The sequence below is a fragment of the Monodon monoceros genome, unplaced genomic scaffold (assembly GCF_005190385.1).
Source record: "Monodon monoceros isolate NGI ecotype Baffin Bay Population unplaced genomic scaffold, NGI_Narwhal_1 Super_Scaffold_7, whole genome shotgun sequence".
NCBI classification, from domain to species: Eukaryota; Metazoa; Chordata; class Mammalia; order Artiodactyla; family Monodontidae; genus Monodon; species Monodon monoceros.
This window is the reverse complement of record NW_021703784.1, coordinates 9,092,761-9,114,624: the sequence shown is the minus strand read 5'-3', so window position 1 is coordinate 9,114,624 and position 21,864 is coordinate 9,092,761. Positions and strand designations below refer to the sequence as shown.

The 21,864-nt window shown below is 45.9% G+C and overlaps 1 protein-coding gene across 10 annotated transcripts; it reads right to left on the bottom strand.

Moving 5' to 3' along the window:
- Nucleotides 1-338: 338 nt before the first annotated feature.
- On the bottom strand, nucleotides 339-20,933 carry ZNF202 (zinc finger protein 202). 10 transcript variants are annotated; one of them, XM_029208949.1, is made up of 12 exons: nucleotides 20,462-20,559; nucleotides 19,344-19,522; nucleotides 16,981-19,201; nucleotides 13,549-13,902; nucleotides 13,090-13,276; nucleotides 12,187-12,300; nucleotides 6,868-7,364; nucleotides 5,983-6,193; nucleotides 5,536-5,624; nucleotides 3,937-4,066; nucleotides 3,267-3,386; nucleotides 339-2,746 (listed from the first exon to the last, which is right to left on the bottom strand). In XM_029208949.1, exons 7-12 carry the CDS (start codon nucleotides 7,267-7,269, stop codon nucleotides 1,758-1,760), a joined length of 1,941 nt encoding a protein of 646 aa, XP_029064782.1. In that variant the 5' UTR covers nucleotides 7,270-7,364; nucleotides 12,187-12,300; nucleotides 13,090-13,276; nucleotides 13,549-13,902; nucleotides 16,981-19,201; nucleotides 19,344-19,522; nucleotides 20,462-20,559; the 3' UTR covers nucleotides 339-1,757. The 10 variants fall into 10 exon arrangements, with proteins under 10 accessions (XP_029064782.1, XP_029064779.1, XP_029064777.1 ...); XM_029208946.1 differs by lacking the exon at nucleotides 20,462-20,559 and adding an exon at nucleotides 20,798-20,933 and having other exon boundaries at nucleotides 16,981-19,522; XM_029208944.1 differs by having other exon boundaries at nucleotides 16,981-19,522.
- Nucleotides 20,934-21,864: the final 931 nt, after the last annotated feature.

Below are 21,864 nucleotides of genomic sequence, written 5' to 3'. Positions count from 1 at the left end.
CCTCCCAGATTTTTCTGTATGGATGATCTTTAGAAGTCTCAGGAACCTGAGGCTCTGGAGAGTGAATGGGTTAAATGGAAAGCCCTAGAAACCAGGGAACTTGGCTGCCCGTGTTACTTTCTAAAATTTCATGTGTGCATACTTCCAGAAGGACAATGGAGGACTGGAGTTAAAACCAAACCGGTCAGCTGGAACATCATTACTGACCAGAACGAGAATCCCCTTGTTGAGCCGTTAAGCTTCGGCTTTGTCATCCCACCCGCATTCCTCTGGTGAACGCTGGCACACAACAGGTCGAGAAACAGAGCAGAAGAAACCAGCACAGAAGGCAGTCTCCCTTTTCATGCTTTAATCCCATACCCCGTGCTCCACTTTTGGAGGATGGTCTCCCCAGTCCTTGCCGCTCCCACACAATCAGAGCAGGTGAGGTTCATAACTATTCAGCCTCACCTCCATGGAACCTTTACCAGGCAACAGAGATCCTTGGGCCATGAGAGTCTACTCCTTAGTCCTTAATTACATGAGAATGAAATCACGTAAGAAAAAGCAAACAACGCAAATACATGAAAGCCTTTACTCCTGGTAAATTCTTCAGGGTCCCAGGTTTCCCTGACATCAGAGAATGAGGCAGGGCGGATGGGGTGGGGTGTCAGGAGAACAGTCTGGATGGCCTTGGCCAGCAGCAACAGCTTTTGCTTAGTTTCCACAATTGGAGCTCAGATCTTCTCCAGCTCTCTTCATGTAAGTGAAGTGACCCCATCAATCAGGATTCTACAATCATGACAGTGCCTTTGTAAGCTGACACCACTTCCAAATCCCCTCACAAACTCATGGGAAGAGGGTCGGGTGGGTGGGCGTGTATATATGTGGAAATGTAAATGACTTCAACATGGTTTCAGTTAGGTGTTACTGAATCCCTCAGCACCCAAATGCTACATCTCACAGCTGTAGCACTAGGGACAAAACCGAGAGCCTGGCAGAACAGTAGGAGGGCTGGGCAGGGGCATTCTAACAGGAAAAAACCCACAAGGAAAGAGGCTTCTGACTAGGCCCCCCTTTCAAGCTGCGTCTGGCACCTGGTGTCATTTTGACAATGGGGAAGGGAGCAGCCTGACAAGGTCCACACGAAGCCGCCTCGATGTTTTTGCCCGTCAACCACTACTCGCATCTCTCCCGAGAATCAAAGGAAAGTGCATGGTGAAGCAGTGTATCAGTGAGAGAGTTGTACAGTTAACCTGTGAAAGTGCGGCAGAGCCATCAGGATGCGGGTCTCCTGCCTTGAGTTCAGGGCTGTGTGCTTTAAGATTTGAGCCCAGGAAGGACAGAATCCTAAAGGCTGGTCCCTTACCAAACCTAAGGACCTGTCCTGGGCCACTTTAAACTTGAGGGCGTTAGGCGTCTTTAGGATAGTTAACAGCTTATTTGGGGGCAAATATAGTAAACACAACCTCTTAAGTCTTCTAATTCTCCTACTTCACACCTGTGAGGTCGAGGCAGGAGCACTCCAGTCACGGAGAGGCCTCAATTCAGGCGAACTTTGGAAAGAATATCTCCTCAAGGTGTAGAACATAGTTGAGAGGTTCTGCCCGGGTGGGGTGGGGGGGGGGGTGATCTAGTTGTGGGAAGAGGTTACTAACGCGCATCTGGGCAGGTGAGGGAGACTCCCTAGAAAAGGTCTTCCCAGGCCGACAAGATGGCTTCTCCCAGACCACCCCTGGGAAAGAGTCGAAGGCAGGTGTCCGCACGTGGGGACCAGGCTAGGAGGTCTTTCCTGAGTGGGTCCTCTGGTGCCTGATTAAGTGGTAGCCTCTGCTGAAGCTCTTCCCGCAGGTCGGGCATGTGAACGGCTTCTCACCAGTGTGTGTTCTCTGGTGCCTCACGAGGTGGTCTCTCCGACCGAAGCTCTTCCCACACTCGGGGCAGCGGCAGGGCCTCACTGAGGCGTGTCCCCTCAGGTGCTTGGCAAAGGCGGCACTGTGGTTGAAGCAGCGCCCACACTCGCTGCACAGATAGAGCTCCTCGGCCGCGTGCGTCTTCCGGTGGGCCAGGTACCGCCTGTGGTCACTGAAGTCCTCTCCACACTCTCCGCACAAGTAGGGTTTGCCTCCAAGGTGGATTCTTTGGTGTGTTGTGAGCACGGATTTCTGGCTGAAGCTTTTGCCACAAATAGTACAGAAGAAGGGTTTCTCTCCCGTATGTGTCCTCTGGTGCCTGACAAGGTCTGAAGTCCAGCGAAAGTGTTTTCCACAATCGTCACACCTATAGGGTTTCTCAACAGGTGGAGTTCTCTCAACCTGGACCAGAGGGGAGGTCTCATGCAGATTCTTCCGGTTTAGGGGATATTTATAAGGAGCGCTCATTTTGTGGACCTTTTGGTGCCTGGCGAGATGTGAGCTCCGTGTATAACTTTTCCCACACTCCATACATTTATAGGGTTTCTCTCCTGTGTGAGTTCTCAGGTGTCTAACAAGGTGGGAGTTACAAGTGAAACTTTTACCACATACAGTACAGTCATGATGTCTCCCTAACAGGGGGTGGACAGGCAGAGTTTCCTGAAGATTCGTTAAACTATTAACTTGAGAAATATTTGTGCCAAATCTTTCGTTAAGTCTGCCTGGATCACCCTCAAAGACTATTTCCCAATCTGGAGTCTGGTGAATTTCTGCATCTCCCAAGATAGACCTGTGTAGATCCTCCAAACTCAGATCTGCTTGCTCAGGACACGCCTCATCTTCACTCCTATCTCCTGTAGAAAGGGAGAGAGGAGAAAAGAGGAAATTGTAGAGGCAATGATGCCTCGCACACAATGGAGAGACTTTTAAACAGTTTTGGGAAGGTAAGACCGTAAAGAGAGAAACCCATGTTTCTTAAGTGTAGAGGTTGGGAAGAAGGAAATAACCAGTCAACTGAATGCCTGTCGTGTGCCAGGCACTTTCTTATACGCTCCCTCACACTGTCAACAGCCTTCGTGTGGACAAACATTTTTATCCTCCTTTCACAAATATGGAGGTTGGGGATCAAGGGTTTACGTGAATGCTTAAAAAATGGTATAGCTGCAATTCCAAGAGTTCCCCTTTTTTTGTCTGTCACCATTTTGCAGTACAGATCCCTCAAACCAATGATAGGCGTGAAGAGGGGAAAAGGATAGAAGAATTTGGCTTCAGAGGAAGAGAGTGCTGTCGGCTGACATGTTAGAAGAACCAGTGAGAGGGGTTCCCCAGAGGGACTGCCAGCTCAGGGGACAGATTCCCTTTGTCACTCCTCACCTGTGTAGGTGAAGCTCAGGATTTCTGGCTCTTGAGGCTCCTGCGCCTCTGGGATCTCTGGGATCAAAGGCTCTTCTTCTCCCATGTGGGAGATCTCGTCTAGTCTGGGGATTGGAAACGCTGCTCAAGAGAGGGAAAACAGGACATCACGATTGGTTCAACTGTTCCCCATGTCAAGAGCAGATCTTTTCTGTTTGGCAGATTGCAGAACAATCACATAGGCAGGTCAGTCCATCAAACCTTCAGTCTCTTTAGCTTGAGCACCTCTGACGAGTACTGCCTATCTCTTGCCTTTCACCAGCAACTCAATAATCACACAGCCGTCAATGTTACCCTCTTTTCCCAGATTCAAGTAAGTAGATCGTCTCCAATCTTTATTGCTTGTTTCATAACTTATATGCTTACCTACTCACACTAAACTTAAACTCATACTAAAACTATAGTATTACAGCTGTTTTCTTATTAGAGGTTTCCAACTACTTTCTAGAAATTTTCTCTTCCCTCTAACTTCGAAGGACACCATCTTCCTCGGCTGTCCTTCAGTGTCACTGGTGGGGTCGGCATAAGAGAAGTGTAGTACGTACAATCTAAGGTCTAAGACACCCTCAATTTCCAACAAGAAAAAGATCTCTGTGCTCAGGACACTCTAGAAACACTTGAAATTCCTTACACAAGGAGACCACAATTCCGCAGTCTTCTTCCAAGACATATTCCCCATAGAACTCTTTCTGTGTTGGATCCAGATCACTCCACTGGTCCTGGGAGAAGCATACAGCCACATCCTTGAAAGTTACCAATCCCTGAAACAACACAAAGATTCTACTAAAATGGCATGCTTTATGGAGCCTCATATTTTGTTCCTGGAATAAAGGTCATTGGTACAGGCAGAATCCATCCAGGAGACAAAGAAACTCAAATGCGACACTCGGTTCCCTTTCAGGACATCTGAGTTTCATCCTGTCGCTGCTTCCCAAGTTTCTGCTTTTGCAACTGGCCCGCTTCCTGCTCCCTCGAATCCCACTACTTTCCCTCAGCACTAGCCTATGTTCTTCTTTCTGAGGATATTGTTTAAAATACAAGAAAGGTCTTAGAAGTCACCATTCAACTCCCTATTTTACACTTTAGTGCTACCTGCATTTCTGCAAAAATTCATCTTTTCCAGGAAGCTTTCCCTAACTGACCTTACCTAATCACACATCACTTACATAGTCTATACAGCATAAACAGGACTTTCTTCTTCAGCTAGACTACAATCTAAAAATAAGGATGGGGGGCTTTCCTGGTGGCGCAGTGGTTAAGAATCCGCCAGCCAATGCAGGGGACACGGGTTTGAGCCCCGGTCCAGGAAGATCCCACCTGCCACAGAGCAACTAAGCCCGTGCGCCACAATTACTAAGCCTGCACTCTAGAGCCCGCGAGCCACAACTACTGAAGCCCACGAGCCACAACTACTGAAGCCCGCGTGCCTAGAGCCCGTGCTCCACAACAAGAGAAGCCACCGCAATGAGAAGGCCCCGCACAGCAACGGAAGAGTAGCCCCCGCTCGCCGCAACTAGAGAAAGCCCACATGCAGCAACGAAGACCCAATGCAGCCAAAAAGAAATAAATTTATTTAAAAAAATAAATAAATAAGGATGGGGACTTCCCTAGCGGTCCAGTGGTTAAGACTCCACACTCCCAATGTAGGGGGTACGGGTTCGATCCCTGGTCAGGGAACTAAGGTCCCGCATGCCACGCAGCGCGGCCAAAATAAATAAATAAATAAATCAAATAAAAACAAGGATGAATTCTATTCCTTTTTTTCTCCAGCCACATAGCTTAGTTGTGGGGCTCTTGACCATGGTGAAGTCTTCATGAACGCCATGGCCTGACTGAATGCAGTCCCTGGAAGAGGATAGCACCCAAAATCAGAAATCGTTTTTGCAGGACAGTCAGTTATCCTTACAAATGACGATCAAGTTTATTCCTTAAAACCAAAAACAAACCCTCACTTGACAACTTCAAAGTTGTACTGGGGTGTTACCAAATAATCCCACTTTGTTAGTCCCTCTGCTTGGTGGCAAATCAAAAGGCTCTGGAGCCTGTAGATCCGACTGAGATGTTATAACTGATCTCATTAGCTGCAGTTCCTCCCCTTCCAGACACATGCAGAACTGAGAACTTAAACTGGTAAAGGAGAGTAGAAACTTGTGTCCCGTCTGACCTGGTCAGTGTATATGCCCAACGGTTCCTCAAATTCTCCATGGTATAGACAGAAACTAGGGTGCACCTGTGATAGAGCAGTAAGAAGGGCAACCATCTCTGGGTTTCCAGGGTTCCTCTCTTCAGGAATGGCTGGGTCCTGGGGCACTGGAACCTCTAAGAAGAAAAGAAGGCAGAGATCAGCAGTGTGCAGGGCAGCCCTAAAACTGGCAAAGAGCTGAGCATCCCCCATGGTCTCTGGTGGGAAGGTGGGAGTCAAGACACAGGCCTAAGGGCGGCTTGAGTCATCCCAACGCCACCACCTGTAACACTACGGGAATGCCAGGAGAATAACCAACAAAAGTGCTATCCAAGGTAGCCCTGCTTACGGGTACTCTAGCTAGTACTGCCTCCTCTCAACACCCTGTACTCTGTGGTTTCCTCCCCTTATGATCTAGCCAGCCTCCTCGGTATGGGAGCAATATCCCCCTCCCCTCACTCTGCCACGATCCCCCCTTCCTGCTGAGGCTCCCACCGCTCTCCTGCAGGGGCTGGAACTCCAACTCCTGGCACAGGCTCTGCTCTTCTGGTGCCCCCAGATCTGGGCTCTGTGTGGTCTCCTCATGGGACTCCTCGGGGGTCAAGGTCTGTGCAGGATCCTGAAGCTCACTAGGTGACTCGGGCTCTGCTCCTGGATGCACTGTCTCCTCGGACAGGACTTCCTGGCCGTGAACATGGACAGTCACCTGGGAATAATTCCAACTTCCAGTCACCATGGAGTCAGGAGGAAAGTCTTGGTTGTCATCAGGGCTTATGTTAGGAGAAGCTGCCAACAGGAAAACTCCCAGAGGGACCCAGACGAGGAGGGGAAAGTCCAGTCCCACTGGGGCGTGCGAGGAGGAGCCGAGGTTATCCTCGCCAGGACATGGGGGGACATTCAGATACTGCCCTGCTTTCTCATTTCCCTCAACCCTGCCTGTCACCAGGGCTATGAGGTCCCGTCCTTCCCATCTTCGCCTACCCCACCTGCGGCTCGCCTTGCTGTGTGCTTCCCTGTCTGTCGTCCTGAAAGGGGGATCTGTCACTGAGGGGCTGAGAACCTCTGAGGAAGTCACGGAATTCTCCTCCCCAGGAAATGGAGGTTCAACATCCGAAGGGAAAACCAAAGCCGTATCACCTTGTGTGCTGAGGCCACAAAGATGGTCCCTAGGCAGGTGTTTCAAGAACCAGGAAGTCACACTCATACACACACAAACACACACACACTCCTCTGTCCCATGGAGCTTATGGATCTAGGTACAACCCAAGGGCAGAGCCAATTCAATTTATGGGGTAATTTACGTAAGCCCTACCCCTAAATCCATGCTCCCAGCAAATAGACCCCCTCCACATCACACAGATCAGGACTCCCCCTCCTCACCCACCGCCTTGGTCTCCTGGGTTGTTTCTGCAAACCCTCCACCAGCGTCACGGCCTCCTCGCCACTCTCTGGCCGCTGGCCCCGCACCCAGCTCTGCAGTTCTCCGGGCAGGACAGTAAGGAATTGTTCCAGCACAAGCAGCTCTAGGATCTGCTCCTTTGTCCTCCTCTCTGGCCTCAGCCACTGATGACACAGTTCTCGGAGTCGGATGAGAGCTTCCCGAGGGCTTGCTGCTTCCTGGTAGCGAAAGCGCCGGAAGTTCTGGTGCGACGTCTCAAGCACAGGGTCATCCCTCTGTAAGACAGACTCTGGCCTACAGGTGAAATCATCTTCCAATTTCACCATGAGAATCCCCTCTTCTTCCCAAAGATCCTGGTCCTCCGGTTCCAAGGCTGTAGCCATTGTCTGGCTCTGGGGTGGTCTCACACCATCGAGAGCTCACACAGTCGTTCCCCCCGTCTCAGCCTGGGCACCTCGAGGAGTTTCTCCCAAGGGACCTGGGTAGAGAAGTAAAGACAGACAACACTATGAGCATGAAAGTATACACAGGAATAACAGTTCTGAGCTCAGTCATAATCCTGTACACATAACACTCCCAAACTTAAATCCCCTTTCCCCTCATCTCCATAACATATGTTGTAAATAGATCTAGTTGGAATAGGATAAGCTATGCCTGAAGGTATGTTCTCCCACTCCTTTTCCTAGACAAGGTTCACACCCCATAGAAAAACAGAAAAACACTGCATTTCTGCATCATGAAATATGGGAACCTAAAAGGAAAATGGCTAGGAGAAAGGACAGTCATAACTGCCTGCTAAAAATGCGGTACTGACCACGATCTGTTTTACACACACACACGCACACACACACACACGCTGACATATATATTAGGATATATATTCTGAGAAGAGACACATTGACAGGGCTGAATTAGAGAAGGCTTTGTGGAGGTTCATTGCGAACTGAATCACACTCCGTATTAATTTATTCTGTAAACTGGGGACTCTCCGAGATTTGAGAGGATTGTATGCGATAACAGCGAAGAAAGCCACTTATACACAGTGGCTGGCACATAAGCACCCCCAAAAGCGATCCTCCTCCTAAGACATCTTTAACTGGAAGACCTACAGACCCTCAAAACTGAGTGCTCAAAACTAAATTCACGATTCCTACTCCCAAATCCACCCCTCTTCGTGTAATCCTCTTGGCTGAGATCATCACTTGTTAAGTAAACACTCAACGTTATCATCTTTGGATTCAACTTTGAATCTTACCCATTGCTTACAGCTCACTAAACCAATTGTACCTCTTAAGCCTCTAAATCTGTTTCCTCCTGATTTGGTTTGGGCCCCCATCTCTTGCCTGGACTACTGCCATAACTTCCTAACTGGGATCCCCGCAGTACTCAGCTATGAGCAAAACGCAACAGACTCAGCTGTGGAGCTTTTGTAAAACACAGCATCACACATCATTCTTCTGGATATTCTGAGTCAAGTCAACCTAGGGAACTGTATGTTTAGAAATGCTACGTGTGGTTCTGATGTGCATCCTAGCTGAGAAACACTTAGTGCATGTAAGGTTAAGAGAGAGTCCTGGAGTCAGATTGCCAGGCTTTGAATCCTGGCTCTATTGTTTACTAGATATGGGGTCATGGTCAAGTTCTTATTCTCCTTATGCCTGTTTCCCCTTTACAGAATGGAGGTAAGGATGGAATCCATCTAATAGGGTTACTATGAGGAATACCTGTGAAGTGCCTAAAAGTGATGGTGCCCCAATGTTAACCATTATCTTTCTGAATAATAGTTCCAACTGCATCACTCAACATTTAAAAATAATTTCATACTGTTAGTAAGATCAGTTCCAAAATCCTTGGCATGGTACATGAAGCCCTTCACAACCAGCCCTCAATTTATTTTTCAAGCCTCATATCCTCCCCTCTTCTCTGTATCACCTGCTATAATGAATGCATTGCTGACCTGCCTACAATAGGGTGCCTTTCCAGGCCTCCAAGTCTGTTCCTTTTGTATGGAAAACTCCCACCACCAATGCTTCACGTGTGTTCCTACTTCTTCTAAACAGGTCCCCTCTTCTTCATTCCCAGGATTTACAGTTTCGGTCTTAATCAGTTCTCCTCTGGATTACTGCAATTGCCTCTAAATGTGAGCTATCTGTCTCCAGGTTTGTTACCTTCGTCACCATTCATCATATCACAAGAGTGACTGCTCTTGGCAAACCTGGTCCTGTCCCTTCCTTATTTAAGATCCTCAATCACTCCTGTCTTGGAAGTGAAATACAAACTTCTAAGTATTATGTATTAGGTTGACCTTCATCTTGGGTTTCTTTTTTTTTTTTTTTAATATTTATTTTATTTACCTGGCCTCACCAGGTCTTAGTTGCAGCACACAGGATCTTTCAGTTGCAGCATGTGGGATCTAGTTCCCTGACCAGGGATCAAACCCGGGCCCCCTGCATTGGGAGCATGGAGTCTTAACCACTGGACCACCAGGGAAGCCCCTTCATCTTGTTATTCCTTTGCCTTCCTCTCCAATCCTTTCAAACACACACACACATGCACATTGTGTGCATGTAAAGCACACAAAAGGTCTACGCTCTTTGGCTTCTGAACATGCCGTTCCTTCCAACTCTTTACCCTTCATTAGGTTAAACTTATTTATCTTTCAAGACATAGATAGGTAAGGCTTCATGTCTCCTGAGATGCCTTCTTTGATCCCATTCTCCCTGCCCTTAGACCTGGTTAGAAATCACTTTGCTTCCCTAGCTATCTGGACACATCTGTATCTCAAAATCTGCCACATCACACAGTCATCGTTCATCTTTCCCCTGAAACCCCTTGAAGTAGGCGACTGTCCTTCAATCAATTTCCAATACCTATAACAAAGCACACAATAAATGCATCTAAATGAATAAGCCTCCACTTTGAAGTTTTCTTCCTACATTAACAGTAAGAATCAATCTTTTCCTCCATAAGTTTCTACTCTTTTTTATTCACCAAATCTTGTTAATCCTACCTTCTAAATCTTTCAAATTCATGCATCTCATCTCCACTGCCATTCCCTGAGTGAAGCCGTTATGACCCACTAAAAGGCATTGATAGGACCTCTTAAAAAGTGACGATATCCTCGGCCCCTACGACTGCACTGGCACTTACATGTGGAACGAACCACTTGGTTCAGATTTTACCAGTGGACTTCCAGGTGCCACTGCCTCCAGACCACTCTCCACATACAACCTGAGGGTTCTTCATTTTCCAATCTTTTTATGCTTCACTACAACTGCCTCAGGTCCACCTTCAAGGTCAACGATCCACTCTTAACAGCTGTAACATGCTGTCTAACGTGCTGTTGCCCATCAACCACCAAATTATTCATTATTTAAATCTGTATCTCAAATCATTTTTCATTCAAGCTTATTTCATTTTTCCATTACCCACAAACATTCACTACATAATCTCATGGTCTACAGTTCTGTAATTTACAGATCTTCCTGGGCTAATTTACCTACTTACTACATCTGCTCTATCTCATGGTGGTTTGTTTTTGCAGGTGGTTTGTAATTTTTTTACGTTTTATGCCCATTTTCTTTGGGAGAGCCCTAGGTTATAAAAGTGAGCCCTTTGAATGAAATTTCCTTTGCTTCCATCCAAGTACTAGTGGTTTCAATATCTTAACTTCTCAGTCTTCCTGAATTATGCCGAGAGTGTCTTACTTAGGCCTACCTAAGCCTGTGAGTGATTTCTGTCCCACCCAAGGCTATGGAGGCCTACAATTCCTTGCCCTTTTGCTTGATCAGTAGACAGATTTTCACGGAAGGAGTAGCTCTTCAAGGCTCCAGGCTGGCAGATACTCAACTCTATATCCCTCCCCCATCCCCACCAGTGCCCCATTTTCATATCTCCTTGTTGGAGTATAGGTATGAGAACCCCAAACTTTAGAAGTCTTTATTTTGGTTTGAAATCTCCTCGGGCTGTGGTGGAGTTAGACTGTGCTCACTCCTCCAGCTTTTATTTCTGGAACGTAGACATTTACCTTTAGTTTGGGGGCAGGGAGGCAGGTGAGTGCAAGCATTTAAAAATGGGCAAGAGCCATATCCACATCAATACCACCTGCAGTGCTGCGGTAAGGTCTGAGTGGTGACCCTTCTAACATACAAAATCGGCCAATGGCTTCACACTGTCCACAGGGTAAAATCTAAACCCCTTACAATTTGATTCCCAAGGCCCTGCAAGACCTGGCCCCTGCCCACCTCTCTTCTCCAACGACTGCTACTGCATTGAAAGTTGCTGCTCAAATACACTGCTGTATCTCTTTTCTACGCCCTCACTAGGTGTTCCTGATGCTGTCGACTGCCTGAAATACCCTTTCTACCCCTTTTACTTGGTTAACTCTACTCATCCTTCAGATCTGCTTTCCCCAGATGCCTTCCCTGGTCCTCCCAGATTGTTTCCACAGGGACTTGGACCCTGTATCGCAGCACACACATATATCTACTTTTTGTGTGGTAAGAATTGTTCATCCTCCTGTTTAATTCACCAGACCATAAAGCTCCAAGGGCAGGGCCTCACAGCACCCAGCTCAAGGCCTGTCACACAACAGGTTCTCAGGCAGAGACCATGGTAAGTCTTTTAAAGTCTTTCTCTGGAAGGACAGATCCAATATCTTATTAATTCTTATTCACTCATTTGTCCAGCTAACTGTGTGCCAGACAAATGAATAAATAAGAGAAAAAAACACTTCTTATTTGGATTGCGAGTAAAACAGAATACTCTTAGTGGTTCCTGAAGTGAGGAAAATACAACTCATCACAAGGACTCTTCAGGCTGCCTTGGGAGGATCCACATACAAGTCACACAAAGCTGTGCATTTGAAAAAAAAAAAAATCATTTTCCTTTGAAGATGTGAATCAACCTTAATATGCACAAAACCGGACATCAAGTAATTTAACACAAATACAACACTGATTATTTATCCAGACAATCCCCCCAACATCTGCAAGGCAGGAAAAGAAGATGGAATTGATACTCAGGGTCTCTGGCTTAATGAAGGGATTTCTATTAACTTAAAAATGGGAGAACTTGCCCAGCGAAGCAGGCTAGGAACTCTCACTGTTTTCACATAGCACAGTCCAAGAGATGCCCTACTACAGATTCTCTAAAGTATGCGCTGACAGAGGGTTCCTGCTCTTACAGGGCTTTGCTCCCCAAAGAAAAAAAGAATGTAACAGCATCACATAGAACCTGCTGCTTTAAAGTGCTCTTCAGAAATCACGGATTGAGATTTCCTTCGCTTGTTTTGTATTTACTTTGGCAGCCTCGGAAGATGAGATGGCGACAAAAGGTCAGCAACAGCGGAATGAGGGGCGGCAGAGTCGTCCTTGTTGGGGCAAGAGATGGGAAGGAAGAGAAGGCGGGCAGTGCTGTGAAAAGAGCACCAGATTAGGTATCCAAAGGTGTACGTTCCAGCCCACATTCCCACAAACCTGGAACCGCTCTAAGGGTTTCCTGAGACGAGGTACACAAGAGCCCTTGTAAAGGGTGAAGCCCTCTTCAGACAACAACTCTCCTCTCAGGGTTAGCTGAGACCTATGAGAGCTTGTGAACTAGAGCATGCTGTGCAAATGTCAGGTGTCAGTACTAGAGACAGAAAATGGGCTTTGCATTTTATTCTGCCATTTATGGGATGGGTTACCCTGCAAGTCTGCCTTGCAATTCGTTGCCTTCTAACGCCTTCCCTCAGTGTCTGTCCTTGGAAGGGTTCCACAGTGACAGACAAAAACCCAACAACAGGATACTATAGAGAGACCGTGAGGCCAGGCCAGAGGAAGAGTGAAAGACCTGTTTCCAGAAGGCTCTAAAATAATGTCTGCAGAGACGCTTCACAAGCCTCAGCCTGGGCTGGCCCCACCACCTAGCCTCTTCAGTGTTTCTAGGACTTCTGGGGCAGGACTGCGGAGGAGATGTGGGAAAGGCAAGACCTTTCTCCAGTCTGTGGTCCAGCTGTCTCTGTCCGTATCTGAGTGGGTCCCATGCCAGTTAAGGCCCTAACTCAACCCTAAAGACCAGAAAAGAAAACTGCACGCAGTGAAAAGATACCTGGGTCTCTATCTTAAAATGTTATTCCTACTTGGAGTGATCTTTCTGGACCCTAAATGACAAGGTCTGTAGTCTTACAGCATCTTCCTAAAGGAGAGATGGGATCCACTTACTGGCAAATAATTAATCCTCAGAAGAAAACAGTGATCAGAGAGGTTCGAATGATGATATTCAGCAGGCATTTAAATTCTTTCCAGTCTCCCTTCTCCTCTTTGACTCTAACGCGGGCCCAGAGCCTGGAGATTTGAATCAATGATCGCTGGGACTAACCAGACGCTTGCAACTGCTCCTCTCATTGCTCTAGAAAAAATAATCAGCTAATAAAAATTGTTAACTGCCCTTTTCTACTCCTGTAGTGTTCTTTAAAACTAAAGACTATCCACTATGATCCTCCTACTGGAAAGATTCTTTCATTTTACTGTTACTTATCCTTATACAAACGTTTACCCATACTTTCCACATAATGGTTAGGGGCTCTGGAGCCTTAGTCTGGATCCCTCCCCTCACCTATTAGCCAGGTGACACTCCCTAAGCCTCAGTCCAATCTCCAACATGTGGCAAATACTTCCTACCTCATATGGTGGTCTTAAGGATCAATGAAGTAACACACAGAATCGCTCAGCACAGAGTTTGGTATATGGTAGATGCTCTATATATTCTGTTCTTTCCTTCAAATTGCTTTAAATCCTTTTGGGAAGAAGATTTACATGATAATCAAACAGTCCTTTATTTCATCATAATTCAAAACAAAATTTTTTTTAATGCACAGGGAAAATCTGGGTCTGTTTACTGTTACATCAAAAGTAAAGTGTTAAGGGAGTTCCCTGGTGGTCCAGTGGTTAGGATTCGGCGCTTTCACTACTGTGGCCTTGGTTCAATCCCTGGTCGGGGAACTGGGATCCTGCAAGCTGCGTGGTGCAGACCCCCTAAAAAAAAGTAAAGTGTTAAACCAGGAGAGAATTCTTGCTTTGAAAGCACTTATAAGCTAAGATTAAACAAGATCCTTGGAACCAGATGGGATGAAAACTTAAAGATAGGTTTTCCTGCCTAAGACCAGAGTAGTGATACTTCTGTTTACCAATATCACAGTCCTGTCCCCTTCCTCTAACTGGGAAGAGGCAACCTGAGGCAAACCCAGTTAGTACAGGCATACCCCATTTCACTGCGATTCACCTTTATCACGCTTCATAGATAATGTGTTTTCTGTTTTGTTTTCTTTTACAGCTTAAAGGTTTGTGGCAACCCTGCAAGAAGCAAGTCTATCAGTGCCATTTTTTCAACAGCATTTGCTCACTTGATGTAATCACATTTTGATAATTCTCACAATATTTCAAGCTTAATTATTACTATGTTTGTTATGGTGATCTGTGATTAGTGATCTTTGATGTTACTATTCTAATTGTTTTGGGGTGCCACAAACTGTGCCCATATAAGATGGCGAACTTAATCAATAAATGTGTGCTTTCTGACTGCTCCACTGACCAGATGTTCCTCCGTCTCTCTGCCTCTTCTTGGGCCTCCCTATTCCCTGAGACATAACAATGTGGAAATTAAGACAATTAAAAACCCTACAAGGGCCGTAAGTATTCAAGTGAAAGGAAGAATCGCATGTATCTTGCTGTAAATAAAAAACTAGAAATGATTAAGCTTGGTGAGGAGGGCATGTCGAAAGATGAGACAGGCTGAAAGCTAGGCCTCTTGCCCCAGTTGGACAAGTTGGAATGCAAAGGTAGGTTTCTTGAAGGAAACTGAAAGTGCTACTCCAGTGAATACACAAATGATAAGAAAGTGGGGAAAGTTTTAGTGGTTTAGATAGAAGCTCAAACCAGCCACAGCAATCCTTTGAGCCAAAGCCTAATCCACAGCAAGGCCCTAACTCTCTTTAATTCTATGAAGGCTGAGAGAGGTGAAGCAGCTGTAGAAGAAAAGTTTGAAGCTAACAGAGTTTGGTTCATGAGGTTTAAAGAAAGATGCCATCTCTGTAACAAAGTGCAAGATGAAGCAGCAAGCGCTGGTGTGGAAGCTGCAGCAAGTTATCCAGATCTAGCTAATTAATGAAGGTGGCTAAAATAAACAACAGATGTTCAATGCAGACAAAACAGTCTTCTACTAGAAGAAGATGCCATCTAGAACTTTCACAGCTAGAGAGAAGTCAGTGATTGGCTTCAAAGGACAGGCTGATTCTCTTGTTAGAAGCTAATGCAGCTGGTGACGTTACGTTGAAGCCAATGCTATTTACTATTCTGAAAATCCTAGGGCCCTCAAGAATTATGCTAAATCTACTCTGCCTATGCTCTATAAATGGAACAACAAAATCTGGATGACAGCACATCTGTTACAACATGGTTTGCTGAATACTTTAAGCCCACTGATGAGACCTGCTGCTCAGAAAAAAAAAATTTCTTTCAAAATATTACTGCTTATTGAACAATGTACCTTGTCACCCAAGAGCTTTGATGGAGATGTACAATGAGATTAACGTTTTCATGCCTGTTCACACAACAGCCATTCTGTAGCCCATGGATCAAAGAGTAATTTCAACTTTCAAGTCTTATTATTTAAGAACTACATTTGGTAAGGCTAGAGCTGCCATAGACAGTGATTCCTCTGATGGATCTGGGCAAGGTAAATTGAAAACCTTCTGGAAAGGATTCACCATTCTAGATGCCATGAAGAATATTAGTGATTCATGGGAATAAGCCAAAACATCAACATTAACAGGAGTATGGAAGAAGCTGATTCCAACCCTCATGGATGACTTTGAGGGGTTCAAGACTTCAGTGAAGGAAGAAACTGCAGATGTGGTAGAAACAGCAAGAGAACTAGAATAAGAAGTAGAGCCTGAAGATGGGACTGGGTTGCTACAATCTCATGATAAAAACTTCACGGATAAGGAGCTGCTTCTTATGGATGAGCAAAGAAAGTGGTTTCTTGGACGGAATCTACTGGTGAAGATTGCTGAAATGACAACTGAGGATTTAGACTATTACATAAACTTAGTTGATAAATCAGCAGCAGGGTTGGACAGAACTGACTCAGTTTTGAAAGAAGTTCTACTGTGGGTACAACGCTATTAAACAGCGCTGCGTGCCATGGAGAAACTCTTCATGAAAGGAAGAGTCAACTAATACCGCAAACTTCATTGCTGTCTTATTTTAAGAAATTTCCACAGTCACCCCAACCTTTAGCAGCCACCACCCTTCAGTCAGCAGCCATCAACATCAAGGCTAGACCCTCCACCAGCTAAAAGATTATGATTCACTAAAGACTCAGATGAGGGTTTGCATTTTTTAGCAACAAGTATTTTTAAATTATATACATCTTATTTTTAAGACACAATGCTATTGCTTAATCAATCGACTCCAGTACAGTGTAAAGAGAACTTTACAGTACAGTGTAAACAGTTTTTTGGAGAACCAAAAAATTCCTGTTTTTATTGTTATATTTCCTTTATCGCAGCAGTCTGGAGCTGAACCCGCAATATCTCCGAGGTCTGCCCATATACCCAAGAGGTCCTCTGAAAACCTAACCCAAAAGGCAGAGGAAATGAAAGGGAATACCTTCACTGACTTTTTGCCTTCTAACACATCATGATCAGTGTGCTTCAAACCATGTTTAAAAACTATTTAAGATATTCTTGCTATTTAAATTTTTTCTTCCTTTGTTAGAGTCAACATAGATTTAGTTAAGATTCTATTCAGTGATTCTTCACTAGATTTGAGTAGCAACGGGAGAAGTAGCTCAAAGGTTATTATAAGGTGTAAAAAAGAGGAAGACAGGAAGAAATAAAAGGAGACGCCAAATAAGTAGTGGGTGGTACAGGGAGTCAGAGGAGGCTAAGACATAAATATCTTCTGTCACTAAATTTTATAGACTTTGCAGTTAGGATCAAGGTATAAAAATGTAATTGAGAGTAAATATAAACATGAAAAAGTTAAATAAAGCTATAAAAATCATAACAATTCACTTTATTTTCAATTAAAACGTTTCCTACAGGTACGTACACAGGCCCAGGAGGCAGTGCTGGATCGCTGTTGATAGTTCTCCCTTCAGAGGTGGATGAGCTGTGTTCCACCTCCTAGAGGTGTGTCATCTGGGACAAGTCACATCAAATCATCTTGAAAATGGGGATGATTTTCTACCTAAAGGCAGAGAGCTGGATCATTTTTTGAGAAACTATCCAGCTTTTTGATGGTAATAGAGGGGCTTTGAGGGGTACAAGGATATGTGGCCTCTTTATTGAGTACCTGGGCCATAATGTATTAGCCTGAAGATGGTGAGAGGAATTTACTCAAGAGTTGAGAAGGGCTAGAGGCCAAATACAGGTTCTGAGACCAGAATTAAATATCCTGCCACCATGATCATATTGGGTAACCTCCAACATGAAACTAGGCTTTTTAAACTTACAGGTTTTTACCCAGGGGTGGTTAATGGCCTGAATAAAGCAGGCCAATCTACATGCCTCAGTTTAAAACAGAATGTCACAAACTAATCTGAAGTAGGAAAAGGGTGCTCACCAAACCTGACACCCACCCTGATGAGGGCAGCAGCTTTTATCTGGAAGCCAGAGTTAAACTAGCCAAATACACTTAATTCATTACAGTGAACACGGTCAATGCCGATCACACAGAGGAAACATTACTTAATGAAAGAAAAAAAAAGGATATTTTATAAATATAGCTTGACCTGAGGTATAAATGTGGATAATTCAGAAGTTAGTTCAAAAGTCATTCACTATGTTTTTAGTTTTTAATTAATATTCTCTGTCAAGATACTCCCTGCTCTGTATCTAGATGACTTCCTTCTGGCTTTGCCCAAGGCTCCCTTGTGTATGATGAGATGAAGGATGGGATCCATGCCTGCTGGACCACAGGAATCTGAGGGGTATCAGGTTTCCACTGCAGAGTAAGTCACGGTCCAAAGTAGATGCCATTCTTGCTCTGGGCCACTGTTTAGTGTCTTTTGTCTCCCACTGTGAGCCCTGTCCCTGAAAGCAAGGACCCCCTTATATATTTTTATATTCCCTGTTCCTAACACTTCGTCAAACACCTGGTTAAAAAGATGCTCGATAAATGTGTGTTGCATTTATTTAAGCTGTTGATTTCTCTTCCCCCAACTTGAATACAGACACTGAAATTCAGAATCAGTGGGTGCCAGGGCTTCTGGGGACAGTTACAGGAATTTGGCATTAGCATTTACTCCAGTCCCCTGAGGGAATCAGGTGGCACAGCCATACACTACTTTACTATGTTACACAGGATTAGTGGAGGAAAACTTCTCCAAGAGAAGAAGGCAGGGGATGGAGTTCATTCATCCCAGAAGTATCTACTGAGCATCAATTGTGTGTCCCACACAAGTCAAGGTGCTGGGCAAAGAAAGATGAAAAAAGCACAGGCCCTGACCTTAAAGAATTTAACATGTAGTTAAAAAATAGCCGGGACTTTGGCATACTAGGAACTCACAGCAAAAGCCTAGAATATGGGTATAAGTGATATCATAAAAATAGAAGCTCCTATCAAGAGAATTAAGAAAATCAAGGGAAAAAAACTCACCAGTATTTCAGCTTCAATTCAGCTTAAGAAAATGTAGCACTTCGAGTTTCTCTGAAGTACACTTTCTTAGTTTTACAAATCAAAGAACTCAGACCTAAGTGGTTAAATTACCCACACAAGATCATCGTGCTAGTTTCAAGCACAGAAGTACTCACACACAGGTCTTTTGATGTCCAAACCACTGCAATGTTTGTGTGAAGAAGTCTGGCCAAAGGCAGTGGTTCTCAACGTGGGGAAGCCCAGACCAGCGCACCAGCACCAGAGAACGTGTTACAAATGCAAAAGATCAAGCCCCAGCCCTGACCTATAATCAGTAACTCTGGGGGTGGCCCCAGTAATCTGTATTTCACAAGCCCTTCAGGGGTTTAAGATGCTTGGTAAGTCTGAGGACCAGTACCTAAGGCAAAGGAGATAAATCTGAGGTTCGAGCAGAAGGGATCCAACTTTTCTAGTGCTGGCCAAATTCAAAGGAGGAAAGGAGTCTAGGACTGCTATATGTGTTTTACGTCCGTGCCCAATTAGCTGGAAAAAAAATGTTGTACACCTGTAACTTACCTCATCTGCATAGTTTATAATGCCCAAGAGTCCCTCACTTCGTAGTAAACCTTGCTGTGCCCTTGAAATGACTGTCTACTGCAATATGGTATACAGAAAGAGTGCAAAACGGGTACAGCTGGAGGAGAGAGGGGACAAGATTATGAATCCCAGGTGCTTAGTCCTAGGAGAAAAAAATTTCTTTCCTCCCTCCAAGCCTGCCCACCCTCTTAGGCTAGATAGTAATAGCAGAAAGCTACCCAAGACAAATGGCTACAAACCCTAACTGTTCCGCTGTCATACATTTCCCAGCAACAAGCCTCCCATGGCTGTCCCACAACCTTTCTGAAGTGGTTTTCTGGATCAAGGGCCATGGGGCAGCTTGGAAGAGAAGTTGGAGGGATGAGGGACTCCACTAGCTTTCCTTGTGGCTTCTGAGTGAGGCTGCCCTGGGTGTCACCTGCAGAATGTGGACAGAGAGAAAAAGCAACAGTTCTAAGCCTAGCCTCTAAGTAGAGCCTGGATGTGGCCCTGCTCCCCAGGACCAAGGCAGACAGGGTTATCAAGGCGCCTAGAAGACAAGAACATCAAGGCCCAGAAAAATAAAAATCGGGCTGGCACCTTTCTGAAAAACTAACATACAAACTAACAAACTTTTCGCGAAACCAGGTAAGAAGCAGGCCCCATATACTCCCGCTGAGGGTAGCGGTGGTGTCGAGAAAAGTGCCAAAACTGGCTGTTAGGGGTGGGGGAGGGAAGCTGCAAGTGGAGACTGCAGTCATTGGCTTGAGAGGAAGCTCGGGTCCGTCACGGTGCAGCTGAAAAGCCACAGGCCAGGTGGTCTCCAAGGCCTAGCACGATCACGGGCGATAAAATCACGGGCGATAAAATCACGGGCGATAAAATCACGGGTGAGGGTATCTGCGTGTGTTGCGGCGTAGTTAGTGGTGGCAAGTGATGGGGCTCGCCTGGGCAGGGAGCCTTCGGGGGGATTCTCGAGCCAGCTGAGAGGCGGGGTAAAAAACTGCGGGAAATGAAGGGGCCTCGACCACTCCTCCCACGGTGCCGGGGGGGCCAGTTGGCACGGAAGCAATGGGAGGGCGGTACGAACTAACTGCGTTTCTGCAGGCCTCAAGAGGGGGCGGAGGGCGGTGGCTGCAAAGAAAGAAGCCTGGAGCGCGTTCCACGTACCCGAAGGTTCTTGCTTCGGCCGCCAGGAAACACGGGGACCACTACGCCTCAGCCCCCTCAACATACTGCCGCCAACCCCTTCCACAGGACAGTACGATTTCCCCAGGCTCTAGGGGGGCGGGGTCTCCGACCCCTCCCCCTCCTCCCCGCTCAGCCCCGCTCAACCTGCTTCGGCCCGGCCCGGCCCGGCCCAGCCCCCAGCACTCACGGCTCCGACAGCTCCGGCGGCTCCTCCCCTGCCCCGGCTTCTCCCCAACCCACTCCCGGCCCTAGCAGCGCCGCCAGATCCGAGCCGCGCGGGGCCTGGCGGGTCGGAACACGTGGGGCCTTTGCGCCCGGAACCGGAAGCTGCCCTTCGCCCCGCCTCTTCGCCGCGCTGGGGCTTTTCTAGGCTCTTGGGAGGTTTGCTTGTTTCTCTGTGCCCCTAGCTCGTGGAGTTGCCGTATTCCCAGGAGAAGCGGGTCGGGGGGGGGTGGGGCTCAGCTTCCGCCCGCTCGCCCCCCCCCCCTGCATGGGTGGGGGGGCCCTCGATTAACACACGTACCTTCTGCAGGGGTGCTCCGTTCTGTTTTGGGTCTTTGTTTTAATTTTGATGCCTGTATCTTGACTTGTTTTTCTTGATTTTTTTTTTCCTTTGCATTGTCGGCGAAGCATGGTAGAAAAGAGCAGTTGTGGGTTTGAATACCGGCTCTTGTAGTCGCCGTCAGTTGTAGGGGTTCCGACAAATTCACACCTGAACCTCAGTGTCCATCTTCTGAAATGGGCGTGGTAATACCGTTACTCTGCAGGCTCAATGGTACATTGCATGTGAACTGATTGGAGCTTAGTAGAAGCTTAGTAAGAGAATAGTTATGGCATCACGGTTCTCCTGTATTTTCCTTGGGCATTTCTTTGTGTTTCTTTACTTTGAGACTATCTTCCCTGATCTCATTTGTTCATTTTTGTGTGGGCAGTGACGTTTCTGCCTGTACCTGCAATTTTCCTTCTGTTCCACTCCCTGAGTCACCACTCTCCATGTGCCATGTCAGGGCCTTCTCTTCCTGAACTATGCCTTACACATTTTATTTTCATGGGACACATTGGTGGGATCTGGTTATTGTGTTTGAACCCAGGGTATTAATCACTTTTGGTGGAGGGAGACGAATTTACAGTTCATGAGAGCCTGCTGTGTGCTAGATGTTTTCTCTTTGTATCTCATTTAATATTTTTAAGTATTAAGTTCATAAGTAATACATACATTTGTTCTTCTAAACGTTTAAAACATTACAGATAAAGCTAATGACTTTTTACTAATCCTGGCTTCCTCATCTCTCTCACCAAAAGTTTCTTCTTATGAACCTGTATTTATCTTCCAGACATTTTTCTGTACTTTTACATACAATACATATATGTATTAATAGAAAATATATAGTATTTTGTGTGTGCATACGTGTATGTGTGTGTTCCTGTTGGAGTCCTCAGTTTGCTGTTTTCTCCTAGCAAAGGGCCTTGGAGATCTGTCCACAGTACGTACAGTTCTCCCTTATTCCTTCTACTTTTCTGCGTAACATTCCACAGTCTGAATAGCCATTCGCTTAGTGATAATATATGTTGTTTACAATTGTTGTTATT

Coding starts and splice junctions, on each gene's coding strand:
- ZNF202 (XM_029208943.1), bottom strand. CDS start 6,691: ATGAGTGTGACTTCCTGGTTCTTGAAACACCTGCCTAGGGACCATCTT. Junction 5,625..5,982: donor CCAGCCCCTGCAGGAGAGCG/GTGGGAGCCTCA, acceptor TTTTCTTCTTAG/AGGTTCCAGTGCCCCAGGAC. Junction 3,387..3,936: donor CGGAATTGTGGTCTCCTTGT/GTAAGGAATTTC, acceptor TCTCTTGAGCAG/CGTTTCCAATCCCCAGACTA.